The sequence below is a fragment of the Megascapheus bottae genome, chromosome 11 (assembly GCF_031878675.1).
Source record: "Megascapheus bottae isolate mThoBot1 chromosome 11, mThoBot2.hap1, whole genome shotgun sequence".
NCBI lineage: Eukaryota > Metazoa > Chordata > Mammalia > Rodentia > Geomyidae > Megascapheus > Megascapheus bottae.
Window position 1 is genome coordinate 59,291,711 of NC_143519.1, and position 20,529 is coordinate 59,312,239.

Below are 20,529 nucleotides of genomic sequence, written 5' to 3' on the forward strand. Positions count from 1 at the left end.
GGCAAAGAAAACACAGCAACTGAGCACCACACAGGGATCTGCCAGACCCACACACAGCTGACCTCTGCCTCCTGTCACTACCCTTCTCTCCATCATCTTTTTAGAGAGCATTTATAAAAATTTTTATTGCTTTTATAAAGCTGAGATACAAAGGTGTTAAGTTGCAAAAGTAGCTAGGATTATAGGCAAGACACATAGTACCTGTCTTGCTCTCTCCCTATTTATGATTTTGCTAATACTGAGGCTTGAACTCAGGCCTTTGGCATTGTTCTTTTGCTTTATTTTTCAAGGGGAGTGTGCTTTAGTACTTGTGCCACAGTTCTACATGTGGTTTTTTGTGGTTGATTACATATAAGTCTCATGGACTGGTGTTTCTACCTGGATTGGCTTCCAACCACAATCCTCAGATCTCAGCCCCCTGTGTAATTAGGATTATTGATCCCTGGCACCCGGGAGAGCAAATATTGTCAGTGTAGCATGGATGAGCAGAAGGGAGAGCACCTCTTTCTCCCCTGGGCTGTTGTGTGGCCACCCCAGGAAGGTAGGCTAATGTGTGGTGTTCACCCGATGCCAGGGCAGCGCACTGCCCTGACTGCAGAAGCAGGGGGGCTTCTAGACAGTACATTTTGGCTACTGCACATGGGAGTAGGTACTTCTGGCATGAAGAAGGTGGTGGCCCTGGCTGACGTTGCACACACAGTGGGGCTCATGAGGAACATCCCAGAGGATGATCCCACCCCAGTGTCCTCAGTGTTCAGGGGACACCCCACAAGAGGGTGTGCAGCAACACAAACCCATAGCTCAATCAAGAGCCTGGTCAGGAAGCCACAGAGACAGGACTTCAGAGAAGCAAAGCTGTGAGTGCCTATGTGGCAGTGCCACGTGGGTTGGAACTTCCCTCCTCTGAGCCTCAATTTCCAAATGTCCAATATGGATTTCCCAGTTGCCACATTGTAGTCTTTCTGAGGAAAACTACACGAGGTAGTCCTTGTTAAAACTTCAGACAGCCAGTTCGTTGTGTCTCTTGCCACTAATCCTAGCTACTCAGGAGGCTGAGATATGACGACTGTGATTGAAAGCTGGTACTGAGTCAGTGAGACTCTTATCTCCAAGAAACAACCAAAAATCTACAAGTGGATTTGTGGCTCTAGGCACAAAGAACAAAACTTGAACCAAAAAAAGTATAAGTTTAATGCCCGCGCCCTGAGTTCAAGTCCCAGGACAGTCTCACAGGCAAATACAAACACACACACACACACACACACACACACACACACACACACACCCCAAAACACAACAAAAATTAAATAAAGCACAACACTCCCCACTGCTATAATTGCCTACCACTAGTCCTCCTGCTATCCAGCTCCTCTGACTTTGGCCTCTCTCCAACCCCAATACCTGTGACAGGAGCTCCCATTCCAACTGCCAACTTTGGCTCTTTGCAGCTGGCCAGACAGGCAAGACCATGGGAGATGAGTAACATAAGAAGATTGTGTTAACAGCACAGTAATCAAAGTATGTCTATTTCTTGGAATTAGCACATGAATCAAATCTTATTCTATCAATTGCATGCATTCTATGCAATTTTGTGTGAATAAACTGGTGGTTTGTGGTGCCTGTGTGCAAGAGTGCGTGTGTGTGTGTGTGTGTGTGTGTGTGTGTGTGTGATGATACTGGGTTTGAACTCACGGATTGCGTGCTGTTGCTTAGCTATTTTGTGCAAGGCTGATGCTCTAGCACTTAAGCACAGGTCTACTTTTGATTTTTTTATGTGGTTTACTGCAGAAAAAAGTTTGATGGATTTCCCTGCCTTGATTGGCTTTGAACCTTGACCCTCTCAGCTCCACATACTAAGTAGCCAGGATTGTAGGTGTCAGGTACTGGGGCTCAGATTTGGTCAGATGTGAGTAAATGCCAATCATGACTTTACCAAAGGCCAGTAGGAGTCTAAACGTGATACTTTTGGGAAGGTTGTCTGAAAAGGACATTTCCAAGAAGTATTTGTGTGTGTATGTGTGCCTGGTGCTGGGGATCAAACCTAAGACCCAGCACTTGCTAAGCAGAGGCTGTGTCAGTGTACCACTGGGAAGCCTAAGTGAATATTGAAGTTGTATGAACTTCAGCAAAAAGGTATTTTTTTAGCAAGCCCCACCGGAAGGTCACTCTGAACTAACTCTAAACCAGCAGAGATAGCAGTTTCAAAGAAAGTAATAAATTACAGCCTACTCCCAGTGATTTGAGGCCCCAGGATTAAATAACCATCGAAACATCCTGTGATAACCATTGAGATACCCTGGCCAGCTGCCCTTCAGCTGCCCTGCAGCTCGGCACATATCCCCTAGCACTAGCCAATCAATTAATAATACATCAACCCTGTGAGCTAACCCTATAGAAACCGTGTACAACAGGAAGTCAGGACTCTCAATTCAGACCTGCTGTGTCAGTGTCGGTCTTGAGTCCAGGCTCGAGCTTGCAATAAGGACTCTTGTGCTCTTACATTGGATTCAGCTCCTTGGAGGAGACCCTGAAATCTGGACCGTGTCTTCAGAATGAACAATTCAATTTTCAACAGAATTAACTTAGGTTTGGTCTATAGTCTAGACAGTAGCCATAAACCTAGAGTATCTTGCTATCTAATAGCTTCACTTGTGTCTAAGTATACTGTGCAAATAGGAACAGCAGCTAACATAACGAGCACCTGCTCGAGCCAACAGTTTCAAGGGCCTTGCAAATGGAATAGGATCTGTTACTGTCAACTGTTTATAGGAGAATTAGGGGCCCAGTGAATTTGACTGAGAGAGGCCAGCAGGGAAGACTGAGATCAAACATGGCAGTCTAGTTCCAGATCACAGGCTATTAACCACCATCCTGGTTTACTTCTAGGTATATTTTAAATTTTAAATTTTTGTGTGTGTTTGTGCTGGTACTGGATGAATGTATTTTCCTTTAGCTGTTTTTGCTCAATGCTGGTGCTGTACGACGTGAGTCACAGCTTTCCTATCGCCCTTTCATGGTTTATTGGCAGTCAGGCTGTCAGGGTCGTCTCTCCGGGCTGGCTATCCACTGTGGTCTTCATAGCTGAGCCCGCTGAGCAGCTGCCAGGAATCATGATATATTCTCGTGTCCCTCAGCTCAGTTCTTTGGGCTGCTGTATAAATTACTATTGTTGTCTTTTCACCTAACGAGAAACTTGTACAAAATTTAATTTTAAACAACAAATTTTCCCTCCTGAGTCCAGGTGCATCAGCTCCGGCGGGTTAGCGTTTCAGATAGACATGGCCACGTCCAAGAACCACACTGCACACAACAGTCCAGGAAATGGCACAGAAATGGCGTCAGGACACCCAGATCACAAAGACACGCATCTCTGAAGTGGAGGACCCCAAGTTCCTGAGGAACATGCGTGTTGCTAAGAAGCACAACAAGAAAGGCTTTAAGAAGATGAAGGCCAACGATGCCAAGGCCATGAGAATGTGGCCCAAGGCCATCAGACCCTGGAGAAGCCCAAAGCAACAAACACAAGTTCCACAGCAGGCTACCAACAAGCTCCAGCAACTTGCCTACATCGCCCACCCGAAGCTTGGGAATCACATCCATTCCTACATTTCCAAAGGTCTTAGGCTCACCTGGCCCAAGGCCAGGGCCCAGGCCTTGGCTAGGGCACAATCCAAGGCCCAGACTCCAGCTGCAATGCCAGCTAAGGCCCAGGCCCCAGCTCCTAAGGGTGCTCAGGCCACAGCCTCCTAAGGGTGCGCTGACTCCAGCCTCTAAGCTGGAGGGCTCTGTGAAGGCCCCACAGAGAAGACCTTTGACTGCCAGTGTGATGACAGGTGAACTGCTGTGGCTCCCTGGCTTCCATCTAGAGGGTGGGGTGTGGCCTGTGTCAATTCTACCAATAAACCTGAGGCAGGAAGACAAAAGTAAATCAATGAATAAATAAATAAATAATGTTTTTTTGCCAGTCCTGGGGCTTGAACTTAGTGCCTGAGCACTGTCTCTGAGCTTCTTTTTACTCAAGGTTAGCTCTCTGCAACTTCCCAGCTTTTTGCATGTATGTGTGACACTGGGAATTCCAACCCAGGGCTTTACATGCTAGGCAAGCAATCTACAACTAAGCCACCTTCCCAGCCCACAATTTTAATTTCATACTGTAGTCCATGGCAACAATTTAGAAATAAAAGTATGTTTTTTATTTATGTCATTTAAGTTCCTTTCTGCAGTTAGCAACAGAAGACAAATTTAAACACACACACACACACACACACACACACACACACAATTTCTTAAGATACTTAGCAGAAATGGAGGAAGACATTTCTAGTGGAAATTTATGTGAAAAATTCAATAATATCATTTCTGATTTGCCTGTTTGATTCTCTTGGTTTTTGCTCCACAGCTGTCCATCATTATGATACCAAGTGAATAAGAAAAAATAGAGAAAGCTATTCCATTACTGGCGTGCTATCCAAGGTATTAGATTACTATGTTGGGTGTAAATCCTGAATTTGCTACTTTACTAATGGTTTGATATATCTAATTGTCCAAACTTCTAATTTCCCAGGAAAATAGAAGTAATGATAGCACTTGAATTATGAGGACTAAATGAATTTACTATTGAAGAGCTTCTAGGCAGTGCAATTTATTATGATTGGGCTCTATAAATGTTACTATTTTTAGAATTATCATGAATAACTCTCTAAAGTAGCTACCGAAGTATACTAATAACTTTGCTCTTCTATGATATTGAAAAGTCTATTTTCCTTTTTAAAATTTGTGTGTGCACGTGTGCATATGTATGTATGTGTGTGTGTGAGAGAGAGAGAGAGCAAAAAGAGAGAGAGAGAGGGAGAGAGAGAGAGAGAGGGAGGGAGAGAGAGGGGGAGAGCCCATACATGCGGGAATGTAACTGGGTATCTGTGCCCATTATGTGCTTGAACTCAGGGCCGGGGCACTGTCATGAGCTTTTTGGCTCTAGTGTAGTGTTCTACCAATTAATCCACTTCTTACCTTTTTGGGGACGTGACTAACTGGACATCTGAATCACGTACATTCCTGACCAGGCAGTCTTTGAACTGTGATCCTCAAATCTTAGCCTTCTGAGTAGGTAAGATTACAGGCATGAGGCAATATCTCCCAGTTGAAACATCTTTGGAAAATCTTTTTTGCATTACATTTAATTAGTACATTATATTTAATTAGTGGTTTCAATTGAACATGTCACTTTCTGAGTGCAATGCATGTTGATCCATGCCACGCCTTCAATCATTTTTCCCAATTTCTCCCAATCTTTTCCATTTCTCAAGTTACCTAGGTCCGTTTTGATATAAAATTCCTCACCCTTCCTCTCTCTCTGGATCAATCTGATGTAGGGCACTGAGCTGTTTCCTTAACATGGTTGTATAGTAATTAGTGCATCAATGAACATGGAGATATATATATATATATATATATATATATATATATATATCTTTATTGTATACTGACTTTCAGTCTTTTGGATAAATTCCCAAGAGGGTTACTGCTGGAACATAAGTAGTTCTAAATACCTATCTTACCTGAAAACTCTTTTTAAAATTTAAAGAGCTTGTAACATAGTGTATTGGAAATAAATTATTTTCACTATAGATAGACTATTAGAGGGAGAATGATGTAAATTATATGCATATTTTTCTAGCAGTACTTTTTTTTTTCTCCTGGTCATGGGGTTTGAACTCTGGGTCTGGGCACTATCCCTTTGCTCTTCAGCTCAAGGCTATTGCCCTGGCCCTTGAGCCAGGGGCCACTTCCGGTTTTCCTAGTGGTTAAATTGGAGATAAGAGTCTCATGGTCTTTAGTACCCTGGCTGGCTTTGAACCCAGATCCTCAGATCTCATCCTCTTGTGTAGCTAGGATTACAGGAGTGAGCCACCACTCCTGGCTTTTTTGTAGCAATTCTGAAAAATGGATACACAGGGAAGAAAGAAAATGAGTTGAGAGAAGAAGGCCAGTAGTTGTGGAGACATACAATTGGTAAATTCATAAACTAGCCAATTCAAGATTATGATGTATGTACATATGTATACATGCATTGATGAGTTCATAGAAACATACACACTCTGAAGAGAGGTTACTATTACCAATATATAATTTATTTAATAAACATACAGAAAAGTTAAACTATGATGGGTATAAATATAGTGTGTTTCTCACTGAAAGACTTCTTCAAAGAATATATCTACAGCAAAGTCTGGACGATATATGTTCCATGTCTTTTCTTTATGTGGATTGTCCAGGTCAGCTCGTGTTAAATAAAGTCTAAGGACAGGAAGAAAAGTCATTACATTTTCTTTTAGGGCTTACAGTATGTGATTGTAGTTCTATTATTTCTCTTCTTGTTTTTTTGCCCTTATGGTTTTTCTCATGTTGTTACTGTGTGTGAGTTGTTACCTGGTATATTGTGTACACATTTATTTGTTTATTTGAAACAGGGAAGGGAAGGGGGGAAAAGAGAGGACTGGGAGGTAGAGGAGGGGACAGAAGCATGAGAAGGGGTACAATTATATGAGAAGTAATGCACCTACTACCTGACGAATATAACTGTAATCCATCTTTACATTCTCCCGACATTAAAAAAAGAACAATAAAACCAAAACTGAAGAGTCATCCAATAGCACACCCTTGTTTACAAAGAGACTTGCTGGCTGCAACCAGGATTTAAGTCCTACTTGTCTTCACTACTTAGCCCATTCTGCCTCTTTGGAATGACATTAAAGACCTTAATCTTCAGAAACAAATTGATCAGTCACAACGTGCCTGTTAGAGAATTACTGACACCCACTTTGAGCATATTATCTAAGTGTTTTGTAAAACTTTTTAAATTTCATTTGTCAGGTAGTAGGAGGTGCAGGTCTTCTCACACATTAATACACCTTCTCATGTGTTTCTCCCTGTTTCCCTCCACCCACCCCCTTCCAATCATGTTGTTTCCCCCCTTTCCCTACTTCAAATAAACAAACAAACATATATTCTAAGTGTTTCTAATTGACAAAAGTTACCAAGGGGCTGGGAGTTTGGCCTAGTGTAAGAGTGCTTGCCTAGCATGCATGAAGACCCAGGTTCAATGACTCAGTACCACATACATAGGAAAAGCTGACAGTGGTGCTGTGGATCAAGTGGTAGGACTCTAGCCTTGAGAAGGCCAAAGAACAGTGCAGAAGCCATGAGTTCAAGCCCCAGGACTGTCACAATAATTACCAAGACATAATTGGGTGTATAATGAAACCTAGTAGTTAAATAGTGTTCTGGGTTTTTTTTTGTATTTATCTTTGTTTTCGTTAATGTCAGTAGTGGGGTTTCTACTCACGACCTTGAGTTCTCAATAAACTTTCTCTGCTCAAGCTGACCCTCTCTTACTTGAGCTCCAGTTGCATTTCTGATTTTTCAAGGACTCATTGGAGATAAGTGTGACATAGACATGCCTGCCCAGGCTAGCTTCAAACTGTGTTCCTCATATCTCAGCCTCCTGTATAGCTAGAATGACAGGTCACTGAGCCACCAGTGCCCAGCTATATTGCCCTGAATCGGTGAAATGATGTTTTTGTCTAAGCCACAATCTCATCAGTGTAAAAAAGATTTATCAAGCAAGGAAAAAATGATACCAATTTTCCAGAAATGACTACAAAAAGGAGGATCCAATGTTCTTATAATCTCCAATGAGATGATGGTGGTGGAAAGGACAAAGCTATCCTTTAGCAAGAACCAGTTTGACAAGAAGCAACAAGTAAACACCCTGCCTCTGTCGAGGACTTTGCTCAAGAGACAGCTGGACACGTAGGAAAATTGATAGAATTTTTCCTTTAAATGCAGAGTTTACTCTTTCCAAAATCAAATTGTATGTGAGTTACAAATCTGTAGAAATGAGGCTTCCTTGCTGCTGTCTTAATAGATTTGGGGTATTATCAGGCCCAGTTCAGATTTCAAGAGAAGTCTGGCACTGGATGTAACCAATACTATCCAGCACCACTTCTGGCTTTTTCTATGTATGTGGTACCAAGGAATCAAACCTGGGTCTTTGTGCATGTTAGACAAGCACTCTACCACTAGGACAAACTCATGGCCCAAGGTCTTCATTCTCCTCTCTCTCTCCTCTCTCTCTCCCTCCCTCCCTCCCTCCCTCCCTCCCCCTCCCTCCCTCCCTCCCTCCCTCCCTCCCCCCCCCCCCTCTCTCTCTCTCTCTCTCTCTCTCTCTCTCTCTCTCTCTCTCTCTCTCTCTCTCTCTCTCTCTCTCCCTTTTGGTGGGTCATGGGGCCTGAGTGTTGTCCCTGAGCTCTACAACCCAAGAATAACACCCTACCCTTAACCCAACCCCTATTTCCCTTTTCTAGAGGTTAATTGGAGATAAGAGTCTCAGGTCATTTAGTGCCCAGGGTGGCTTTGAGCCTTCATCTTCAGATCAGGCTCTTGAGTAGCTAGGATAATAGGCCTGAGCCACCTCCCCCAGCTCCAAGGTCTTCATATCAATCCTCACACTTTTATGATGACATGGCAACAGTCATTTCTGCCTTGATGTGAATGATCTAGAAAGTGTTTTTCTTTTTACCACCACAGGTCAATACTCCTGAAAACTGAGTCTTTGTAGGTTCAGGAATGAGTTTCTAGATAAAGTAGTAGGTTCTTAGCAATAATACATCATTCAGTCATGAGGAAACCTTTTCAAAGGGGAGGTTAACCGAACAATGCTTTTGAAATTGTTAATACTTCTCAGGCCTTAAAACTTCTGTCCTACATGGAAATGTGCCTACAGCAGAAGAAAGCCAGCTAAAGCCTCCCTAGACTAATCCCACCAATCATGACCCAATAAAGTGACATCCACCTAGACCTTTCTATATTCCAGGAACCGGGTAGATGTACACTTCGTGAAAGAACTTGATCATTACTATGATCTGGGTAATTGCCTCTTCACTGACACATTGCCTTATGGTAGGGGATAGGAAATGTTTGCTTAGGCAATTCTTTATTTTTGTAGAAAATGAGCTTAGTATAGTAGGCAAAGGAATTGCCAATCTGTCTTACAATCTGTCCTTACCTGTTTTTCTCTATGAAAGATGTATGGAACCACATGAAGAATGCACAGTCATCATAATAGTTAGGAAGCTTCTAAAAACACATGATTAAAGAAAGAGGTGATTTGTATAATAAAATGGATACCAAAAACTAATAATTGCGTTGGGGTTGACGTTCCTTCCTTCTGCCTTTTTGTGTACATCAATTGCAACATCCTATCTATTACAATGTACTCAGAGGCTTGAAGAGAATACTTTTTCATTAAAAATATAAAGGATCAAAATTACTACAATGAAATAGAAAACAAGTGTTCAGTTGGATTTCATTAAAAGACATAATCAGGGTGAAAAAATGTAGCACCAAAATAGAGGGAAACATAGGCATATTTTGTATCTGGATGGGATCTTGTATTCACAATATTTTTAATTCAAAAACTAATGTCTGAAAAACAAAAGCAGATGCAACAAACACCAAGGGTTTGAGCATATACTTCAGTTAGTCAGAGAGTATACCCCAAAGGTGGCAAACACATGCAGAGCAGAACTGGACTTCTACTCTCACCCACTAGGATCACCAACAAAATTCAGCAAAACCACAGACCACTGGAGTCCTCAGACCTTGCTGACACAAATGCCAAATGGGAAAGCAATGGTAGAAAAGGGTCTGTGGGTTTCTCAATAAGTTAAACATAGAATGACCATTTGGCACCAATTCAACTTCAGGGATGTTTTTATATGATAAATATAGACAATGATCTCTCAATCTGATTAGAACACCACTAAAGAATCAACTAAAGACCTATGTTTACACACACACACACACACACACACACACACACACACACACACACACACACCAAACATACTGTGGTGAATTCTTCATCCTTTCTGTTTGTTCTGCTTTCATTTTGACTATGTTAGGCTGGAATACCAGAATCAGGGCACAGCCACCCCCAACAGTTTCCAGTCTCTGCTACCTCTCAGTTCCTCAGTGGGAATGAGCTAGACAGCTGTCTTATGCACCCATTTTCTAGTGATCACCTGTCTATGTGACAGCAGATACAATGCACTTGACCTAGTGACTCCATACTACCAGGGACCTCTGAAGATATGTCATAGTGACTACTTGTGCTACAGCACCTTGGACCACAATGAAACCTCCCATGGAAAACCTGCTAAGGTCACACCTGGCCCCCAAGAGAATGTTATTTGCTTCTAAGGTTGCCTTGTGTCCCTCCACTGGTCAGGTATCAGTTTCCCCTGGATGGCTCCCCTCCATCCACTGGCCCTGCAAGATGTGCTGCCTTTCCCTTCTCTGTCATAAACTGCTTCTCTTATTCACTGTGTTGTGTTTTCATGCTTTGTTGGTGACTTATGTAATAAGCATATACAACCTGTTCTATTCAGGGTTTTCCTAGAGTGATTAATTTGGTAGAAAGTCAAAACACAACAAGTCAGACAGCAGCTATAGGTCATCTGTCAGTACAAACAAGTTTCCTGTGAGGAGGATCCATGGTCACCAGTGGGACAATTAGACATGAAGCCACTCCCCACCAGGGTAAACAATCATCCTGTGAAAGACACACTGTACAGCATCCACAGCCATTTCCCCTGGAGCTCCATCACAACAAAGCTGGAATGTATGGTCCTGTCCAGAGACAGTGTCCTTGAGAGTCAGCCCAAAGACATAGAACTCACATCTCTTTCCATAACTGAGAGCTAGTTTGAATAATTAGGCATCAATATTAGTGATGGCTAGCTACACAAGAAGCTGAGATCTGGAGGATCAAAGTCAGCCATGGCAAAAAGTAAAATATTGTTTCCACGTTAACCAGCAAACAAACAGGGCTGGAGGCATGACTCGAGTGATAGATGTTTAGCCAAGCAAGTAAACCAAGCAAAAATCCAAACCAAAGTATGGCCAAAAACAAAACAAACCAGTAATCAATAATTTCCTCATTTTTCACAAGCATGCCATCCCATCTTAACCCTTAATAATCACAAAACTAGCTCTCATCAAGACCCCCTGCACCAGGGAGAAAAAACACAGTGTTTGTTTAGAGACACTAGCTAAGCAAGAATTCACAGTGGTTCTGTTATCCAAGGGGAAACATTGAAATGGAGAGACTTCCCAGGTGGTCACTTGCTTCAGCATTCACATTCACATCTCAGTACCTAAGACTGCTCAGCAGTGAGCAAGCAGGTAATGAAGGAGGGCATACAGAACACATGGAAGTTCTTACTCAGAGTAGGAATAGATGATTTCATAGACAATCACTATAGTCATATATGACACTCAGACATGACATGTACGGCTAATCCATTAAAATTACACAGTCATACTAATGATAGCAAGTCAATAGATAATTATGGACAGGAAAGTAAAATCTCCCTCACATTTGGTAAACACACTGATCATGGTGTGTTTAAAAGATAGACAACATAACTATAATTACTCTTATGGAAAGTCAACAATGTCGGTTTCTTTTTAGCATCTTTGCTTTCATACTTTTCTCATTTGATAAGTAACAGATATCAATTGCTTACAATTCAGAAGAAAGTGATCAGAAATATTTTAAATATATACAAGAAATCCTGATGACTTTGTTTTGTGTTTTCCTCCCCTTCCCGAGACATGCATTTTTATCTGTCCTTTCTATTGTAGGGAACTGCAGCAAAGGAATCGCAAACCCAGACCAAACAAAAGAGCATCCAATCATGCAGGATACTTGAGGACTCACCGAAGAAGAAAATTTTACTTTTACATCATCACATAAGTCCGGACAGTTGGGCACCAAAAAGATTGCTCTATTTGTATCAATATCATGGACAACCTGTTAATGAACACATGGAATTAGGAACTCAAAGTGTTGCCAGCGATTAGTATTCTTTTTCACTCATGAAATCATCCTTAATTCATTATATACTCATAATTTCATAGCTTGGTAATTTCATATAGAAAATAGCAGTAATTTTTTTCTGAAGTGGTAAAGGTACTGGGCTCCAAATGTTTGATAGCTATCTTAAGACTACACTTGAGAAGCAAAGTATTCATTTTTGACAAGTGTCTTTTTGTTTATTGTAATGTATAGAGGGATTACAGTTATATTCACCAGATAGTAGGTGTCTTACTTCTCACACATTGATACCACCTCTCATGGTTTTGTCCCCATTTTCCTCCCCCAACACCTCTCCCAATCATATTGTTTCCCCACTTCTCTTTCCTATTTTAAATAATCAAATAAACATACATACAATATACCAGGTCACAAAGTCAGATACAGTAACAGTATGAGATTAACCAGAAGGAAACTAAACAGAAGAGGAATAAAGGAGTGCATTAAGAGCCACAATCACACAAGATAAAGCTCTTGTTTCAATATCCTAGAGATCCTTTCATTTAGTCTCATCCTATATGACCAGGAGTTTCTAATGTAATACACATTACTGTTCTATGTGAATCATCCGATTTTTATATTCTTTTAAGGATGCGCTTTTAACTTCAGTCTGAAACAGTATATTGATGTTCAAGAAGCAATGAATAATTGACCCCACTTTCATGACAAATATTATGTTGCTGATGAGGTCAATGAGCCATTCCAGTGAATGGAATGACCACAAACAGGTCAAGGTTGGGGATTAACAACTATGATATCATCCCATGTATTACTCTGATATTCATATACCATCATAGAATAAGAAGAAAGCTATGCTAGGCTTCAAGAAACATACCACAGAAGACTCTCACATTATTTTCAAGTTTTCAGGAAGTTTTCTACATACAGAACAATATGAAAATAATATATTGTTTTTAAGCTTTATAAGGAAGTGTGCAAGTGTGTCCTATGGGAGGGCAGTATACAGCAGAAAGTTTGAATAACAAAGCATATTCTAGAAAGTAGAATTTCAGTTGGTCATTGGAGGATTTTAATAAAGGAGGAATAATATAGGCCTGAGAAGAGAAACCAGCAAAAATATCAATGAAACTGAGAATTTTATTCCATGTGCCAAACAGATGAGTCAGTCTTCTCTAATGGGAATTTGTAGGTCCAGATATTGATGGAAATAGCTTGGCTACACTAGGGTTGTTATGTATTCAGAGCTTAAAATCCAGGAAAATAAGAATAAATATGGGCTAAGAATTGATGGGATCAGTGTCCTATGTGACAAAGTGGTTTGAAAATGGTCACTTTTTACACTGATTTGATAACTCATAGATTAGAGATTAAATTCAAATATATTACCTAAACCTCACAACACACTACACTTGTGTGCATGTACAGAAGTTACAACAGGAACCTGGGAATCATTCTGAAAGCTTCCTTTGGGATTAAAAAGGAAATTTGCCAATTTCTCCTAGAAAAGGTACACAGTCTTGAGAATTTCTTGAACATTTCAGAAATGGCTGTGGGTAAAGAGGCATCTCCTCAGTCCATATGCTGTCTCTACTGATCTCAAGGTGACAGCCAACAAAACATCTCAATTACAGTCACTGAGCCCATTGCTGAGTGGACAGATTCTGCATCACTCTTTGAACCTATGACTTTCCACTTCCACAAGTGCCAAGGTGACTTTCAAGAACACTGCATTTGAGAATCAGAGCTTTGTAATAAATGATCAAAATGATCAAAAGGAAGATCATATGGCAAATACTGACATGATGTATGCATTTAAAGCCTCGAGTAATTCCTGGGGACATTCTTAGCATTTGTGGGCACAAGTGAATTCGAAGCAGCACTAAACTGAAGCACAGTTTGACAATATCTTTCAGAAACTGTTTGGAACAAGGCTCTGCTTTGCATCTGAACTAAGCAATGCCAACTGGAATGGTGACAGAGGGCAAGAGCTGTCTCTTTTTGGTGAGTGTTACTTTGGGGAAGACCATCATGCCACTTGACTGGGAGCTTTGAAACAAACATGAGAATTCTCATTTATGAGCTTTGGCTCACCGTGCAGGTTTGGCGAGTACAAGTAAATACAGTCTTGTGCTGCATTATTATTTCAATTTTCAGGTCTGCTCCATTACCTTCTCCTACTCCTGCATAAAAGTGAAAAAGAAAACGTATATGTTTGTTAGAGTACAGAGCAAAATGTCTTGCCAGTTAACTCAATGGAGAATAAAGAGAGAAAATATTAGCCAGCTAAGGTTGTGGGTTTAGTTAATCATTTGATCTTGCATAGAATTTGTCCTTTACAAATGGTTTCTGCCTCTTAAAGCAGTTCACAATATTGCAAAGAAAGAGAAAAATCATTATATCTTAATCTTCTACAAGATAAATTCTTACTACATCACCATTCTAGGAAAAAAAAAAAACATTGGGAGCTTCCAGAATTTCTTGCTTATGAAATGCTACCTTTAGAGTTCTATAATAATAATCTAAATTTAATTTTCTCTAAGTCAAATTTATAAATCAATATCAAGGATAATATTGGTCAGGTATACCCAAACAATCCTGTTTGTGTACATTAGAGACAAATAGTTCTATGCCATTTTAGCTTATACTTTTAGTATCTTAGGTGGTTACGCAAATGGGTTTACATTAACCAATCAGTTTATAAGTACAATATATCTTGATGGATATATCAACCCCTATCCTATCTTCTCCATTTCCCTAGGCTCATAGGATATATGTTGTTAAATATTATGGCTGCATTCCCCTATTCTCTCCACATTAATCTAAATTCCTCCTCTATATAGACATAAAAACCTATGACTCTATAGACATAATGTTTTATTTCATAAATTAATGTGTTTCTATGACGTACAAACCTTAGCTTCATTGTGATTACGTTCTAAATACTAAGTCCCAGTGATTGTAAATAGAGATTGCCTCCTTGAACACTTGTATGTTGAACTTGTCATTTAAAATATGATGTAAAAATCAACGTTAATAAATTCTTTTTTAAAAAAAAGAAAAGGTTAAAAAAAAAAAACTAATGGGTTGTCAGCCTGACAAAATGAGTGTGCTCAGGAAAAGCAACCAGGGAATCATTGGGAAAATTCACCGAAGTCGGGCCTTAGGTTTAGCTTCTTTAACCAGTTTGTGCAGAAATTTGCAGGCAACCCAGCAGGAGGTGTGACATTCCATTGGAGTTACTGAGAGATGAAACTGCTGCCACATATTCTGTTCTGCCTGATTCTACCACCACCCCACAGCCGTTTCCTGAGAGGACTGGAACCAAAAACTCTTGGTGATGGGACATTCTGTGCTAAACTCAAAGTCCCCTAGTTGGTTCCAGCCATTATGGTGACTCTGGATGGGTGAATTTTCCATCCAGTGCTGAACAGCCTAGATGAGGGAGATGCTAAATGGGTATGAGGACTATGGGGCCCCCAGAGGAACCGTAATCCCCACCCGAGGGATATGCATCTACCGTTGACAGGTGTAAGCATTTGCATGAGGTGCAGCTAAGACTGCGAGGAGACAGCCTAAACAGCCATCAGTCTCGGGGTCTCCTGAGGGACACCCCCAATAGCATGGAGGTTGGCATCTATGAAAACCATTCCCCCGCAAAAAGATGCTTGGCCTCAGCAGATAGACAGATACATGAGCCAGTGGGTCTTGCTTCTTCCTCAACATGGACTCCATTCTAGGAATCAGGGCCTCTGTCCCCCCTCTCAGGTTAATGCCTACCATAATTCAGATATTGCCTAAATCCTTGCCCCTCACTTATTTCAAGATGACGGGAGGAGATCGGGGACATTCTCCCCCTCCCTGAATTCTTACTGTAAGAATGTGCTTGCATCTTGTAAGTAGGTCACTAAGCAACACATGCCTGCTTGCGTTGATATGCAAACATCCTACTACCTGGCCTCTACCCCAAGCAAACATCCTACTACCGGACCCCCTCCCCCGAGCAGTTCCTATACCCCAATCCCTCTCCTGAAGAGGCATATAAACCCTTGTGTGAAAAATAAAATTGGCAGCTTGATCAGGATGCTTGTCTTGCTGCCTTCTTCATGTCTCCTGTCCCTTTCATTCCTCCCTCTAGGTTCTTGGCCCTAGTTGATGTCCCACTGGATGGGACACTCTTTCACTTTGGAATATTTATAATTAATTGGGGATAAGTGTTTTCTATCTGGGTTGGCTTCAAACCACAATCCTCAGTTCTCAGCCTCCTAAGTAGCTAGGATAACCAACGTGAACCCAGGGTGTGTGACCTTTTCCTCAGTTCAAATGGCCCCTCTTCCTTTAGCCTTTCCTCCAAGATCTGGTTTCAGAGTCCACAATGAAGTTTTTCCTTTCAACCTTGCCTATTTCACATTAACATGAAGCATGTCTGATTGGGTTTTCATCTTGCCTTGTTTTGGTGTCTCTTAATTTCATGGATCAAACACTATCATCAGAAAGATTTCTGATGGAAACATGGCTTTTGCTGCACTCTCCTCTCCCTTGTTCCAGTTGTCCAACTGCTTTCTACTGATATCCTCTAGCAATAAGCCACTGAAATGCACAAGTACAATGTGCTAAGCCTTTATTTTCCTCACATTTAAACAATTTACATCACACAAAGGAATTTCATCCTTGAAAAATACAGGCAAAGCTGGGCTCAGTGGCTTCCATAGTAACCATAGCTCCTTAGTGTCTGAGATCTGAGGATCAAGGTTCAAAGCCAGCCTGGGCACAAAAGGACCCGAGACTCTTATCTCCATCTAACCTCCAGAAAACAGGAAGTGGGGCTTGGCTCAAGGGTACTGCAGAGCTTAGGGACAACACCCAGGAAGAGGGGTACGGTCGTAGCCTTGAGCTGAAGAGTTCAGGTACAACTCACAGGTTGGGCTGGAATCCCATGATCCCCCCATGCACCCACCAACAAAATACAGACAAAATGAAGTGAAAATTCTCTGTCTCACCTTCTTCTACATGTTTAGGTTTCTAGCTCTAAATAAATAACCTCTTTTACTATTTTTCTAGTCCAGCCTGGGTAAAGAGAGACTTCATCTAGGAAAAGAGTAGAGCGGCCCAAGCCTGTAGTCCCAGTTGTGGGAAGACTGAGATGGAGAACCCAGGGGAAAACTTTGGAGAACTGGGTGGTCTGTGCCGGTCTTTCCAGCAATATTGGGAAATCTAAACTAGACAGTCTGATTTCTTGGAAACAGCACCAACTTGGCAGTTGCTAGAGGAGTCTAGTAGAAGAACAAGTTCTCCAAACCTGTTCTATGTCCATGGAGATTCAGGTGTGAGTGTCAAACAAGGGCAATCAGGGGAATCCAAGTGCTGCCCTCTAGGAACCTTGTCTGTACTACCTAAACCTGGCCTGCAACAGAGTCTAACTTTTGTATTTGCAAGTAGCAGAGTTTGAAGTCTGGGTCTTGAACCTGCTCAGCTTGTCTAGCTGACACTCTATCACTTGAGGCATGCCCCCATTTTGCTTTTTTTGGTTGCAATTGGAGACTCAGAGTGGCTTGGGATGGCTTCAAACTGTGGTCCTCCACATGTCAGCCTTCTCAGTAAGGAGGCTTTTAGGTAAAGAGCCTTGAGAACCCCTGCATTGTAGTTGGTTTTTTAAAATCTAAGCACTTATTTGTCTTTTCTGCTCACAACCCCAGCTGAATGCTAGCATATGACCTGGCCAAAGGTGGTAACAAATAAAATAAGGCATCCTGATGGAGAAGATAGTGAGGAGATGCTTAGAGGAGGAGGAAAGAGAGAAAAGACTATAGTTCTGAGAAGAAAGGGCCGCTGGAAGGACTGGCCAAGAAAATGAGGCAGGGCCAGCAATGCTGAGATGAACCATGAAGGAGAAATGAGTCTGAGAAAGAAGGACTCTACTGGGTTCTGTAATCTTCTCTTCTCCTATGAAAAAAAATCTATCCTAGGTTGAGACAAGAACATCGAGAACAGAACGCAAGGGGTAGAACCTCCCCTCAAGTGGAAATGGGTAAGGGATAAGAGAGGCATCTAAGGAGAGCTGACATGGCAGCTCAAGAGGGAGAAGGTCACATGCATTGACACTTAGCTGTGATGTAGGATCATTTGCATAACATAAGCAAAACCCTCCCAAATAGTGGATCGCACATCCTCTTGTCTTCTCCTTCCTTTCTAAAGCACTTACCTTGGATGGAGTAAATCACAAACTTCACAATTTTAAGAGGTTTTTTCACTGGCATTTCCAAGTTCAACATATTCTTCAAGATGTCAAAGTAGCGGACATAGCGACTCTGTAAAGCAACAAAAGCCTCCACTTTAGTGGGAATGCCAGATGTAAAGTCAGTATCCTAATCTCCTTCTCTTTTTCAGCTTGTGAACAGCAGTAAGAAAGGAAGACAACATTTAGAATGAGCCCTTACATTATCAACATTCTTAGGTATTTTCCTCATTGTGAAAAAAGAGCCCAGCTGAGACTTGCAGACAGTAACATGGAAAGAACAAGCCCTTGCTTCTAGGCTTGCTTATGACCATGAGAACAGTGAAGGTGCTGAAACAGCGATGACACAATCTGTTGTCATGCACTAGAGAAAGGACTGTGGTTTGGGAGATAGTTCCTCATCAGGAGGAATGACATCTCCACATAGCTGCACTAGATGATTCTGTACCATTAGTGAGGGGTCCTCTACAGAGAAGAGATTCTTTATCTGCCTTTTTCTCCAATATGGTTTTTTTTTTTTTTTTGGTAAGGGAACCTTTCAATACTGTTTGGCTCCTAGCAAGTTGCTCAAACAGGATTTCTTAGAATTCTCTTTGAGAAACTCCAGATGTCTGATGATGAACCAACTGAGAAGAGTTCAGAAAGTGAACTGCCACATTTCCAATTAGTAAAAGCACTTGTACTGCATGCGAGTGGCTGATGTCTGTAATCCAAGCTACTCTGGAGGCAGAAGCTGAGAGGACTGAAGAATAATGCCAGCCAGGGCTGAAAACTTTGAGATAATCCATCTCTATATACTTAGCCAGAAGTTGAGCTAGAGATCTAGCTCCCCTGATAAAGTGCCACTTATGAAGAGGTCAAGCCTACTGAGCAGCAGGCCACTGAGTTTAAGCCCCAGGATGGGCAAACAATGAAAGGGCAATAGTGAGAAAGATGCCTGAAAATGCAATAGGGCAATGCAAGATGCAATAGGGCAGTGCTATACCACTTCTCATCTCCAACTCAGGCTGTTTTGGTTCTTCATCAGAACTAAGAATGAAAGGATTTCCTGCCAGGGCTGGCTTTGAAACACCATTCTCAAATCTCAGCCTGTATCTAGAAATACAGACAGGTGCCAGTCATCAGTGTCGGGTAGATGCTTTGCAGTTGTTGGATTTTTTTTTAAGAGTGCATATGTTGGGTGTCATGCCAAACTTCTTGTGAGGTAAAAGGACCTGATGAATAGAATTTCCTTCAAAGTAATCCTGGTTGAGGAAAGAAGAGTAGGAAGGGTGACCCAGGGTTTGAGAAGAGTGGGGAAGGAATAAACAAAGTATGACTCTAGGTTGGGATGATGATTGCAGAATACACTGTATGGTTCCATCTTTGTGTGTTAGAATTTGGATATGAAATGTGCACTTAAAAGGCTCATAGGTGGAAGGCTTGATCCCCAGTATACCAGCAGCGTTCAGAGGTGGGTATGGGGAAGTAATTATATTATGAGGCTTTTGACTTTATCCACAGATTCATTCGTTGAGGGCTTCCTAAATTTAAAGCATTAGTAGGAGGTGGGGAAAATGTTAGGAGTTGGGGCCTCATGAAACCAAAGAAGTCACTGGAAGGATGGATCATGTCGCAAACCCTTCCTTCTCCTCAGCTTCCTGGGAACCTTGAGGTGAGCAATCCTTCTCCACAATACCCGCCTCCTTGACATGATTGTTCAGTGTCAGTGTAGGCCCAAAGCAATGGGATCAAGTGGCCTTAAAGTAAATCCTGAAACTGTGAGCCCAAATGAATCTTTCCCCACTTTAAGTTCTTTGGTCAGTTATTTTTTTTATAGTGACCAATACTCCAATCCAATATAATTGGGATTTTTCATATTTTCATAATAAAGTATTATCAGAGGAAAATAGGACAACAGTGGATAGTTTAAACAATGTTAAGAATATGGAATGAAAGTATATGATAATGTCTGCTGGAACAAGATTTGTAAAATACTTATTTTCCCACTTCATTCTGTTTTCTTCTTTCATACTCCCATTATCTCTGTGTGTCTTTATCTCTCATTCTTGGTCTGAGGAGCTCTCATTCTTTCTCTTCTCTGCACTCTTCTTTCCCCTACACTGGGGTCATCACAAAACCATCCTGGCAGTGTTCTAAAGACCTTGAATTGCTCATTGCCTTAGCAAAAACTGGTGAAGGATCCAATCTCTCTTTCTAGGGAAACCAATGGCTAGTAGATCATCTACTAGCCAGAGATCATCTTCAGGCATCAGAAAACCTCAGATATTTGACCTTCCTTTTTGGGAGGGGACTCAATTCCAGAAGCTGTAGGGAATAAAGAATAAGAAATGGAATGTGTGATGCTCTGTTGAGAACTGTTGGGAGCCAGAGTGGAATCAAACTGTACCTTGAT

At 41.4% G+C, this 20,529-nt stretch overlaps 1 protein-coding gene and 1 pseudogene across 1 annotated transcript; one reads left to right on the forward strand and one right to left on the reverse strand.

Moving 5' to 3' along the window:
- The first annotated feature begins 3,278 nt into the window (after nucleotides 1-3,278).
- LOC150057187 (large ribosomal subunit protein eL29-like) lies at nucleotides 3,279-3,787 on the forward strand (annotated as a pseudogene).
- A 5,077-nt stretch (nucleotides 3,788-8,864) lies between these two features.
- On the reverse strand, nucleotides 8,865-19,827 carry LOC150057188 (phosphatidylinositol 3,4,5-trisphosphate 3-phosphatase TPTE2-like). Its single transcript, XM_090341811.1, has 6 exons — nucleotides 19,813-19,827; nucleotides 18,102-18,207; nucleotides 13,994-14,082; nucleotides 11,786-11,878; nucleotides 9,068-9,138; nucleotides 8,865-8,955 (listed from the first exon to the last, which is right to left on the reverse strand). Exons 1-6 carry the CDS (start codon nucleotides 19,825-19,827, stop codon nucleotides 8,865-8,867), a joined length of 465 nt encoding a protein of 154 aa, XP_090197937.1.
- Nucleotides 19,828-20,529: the final 702 nt, after the last annotated feature.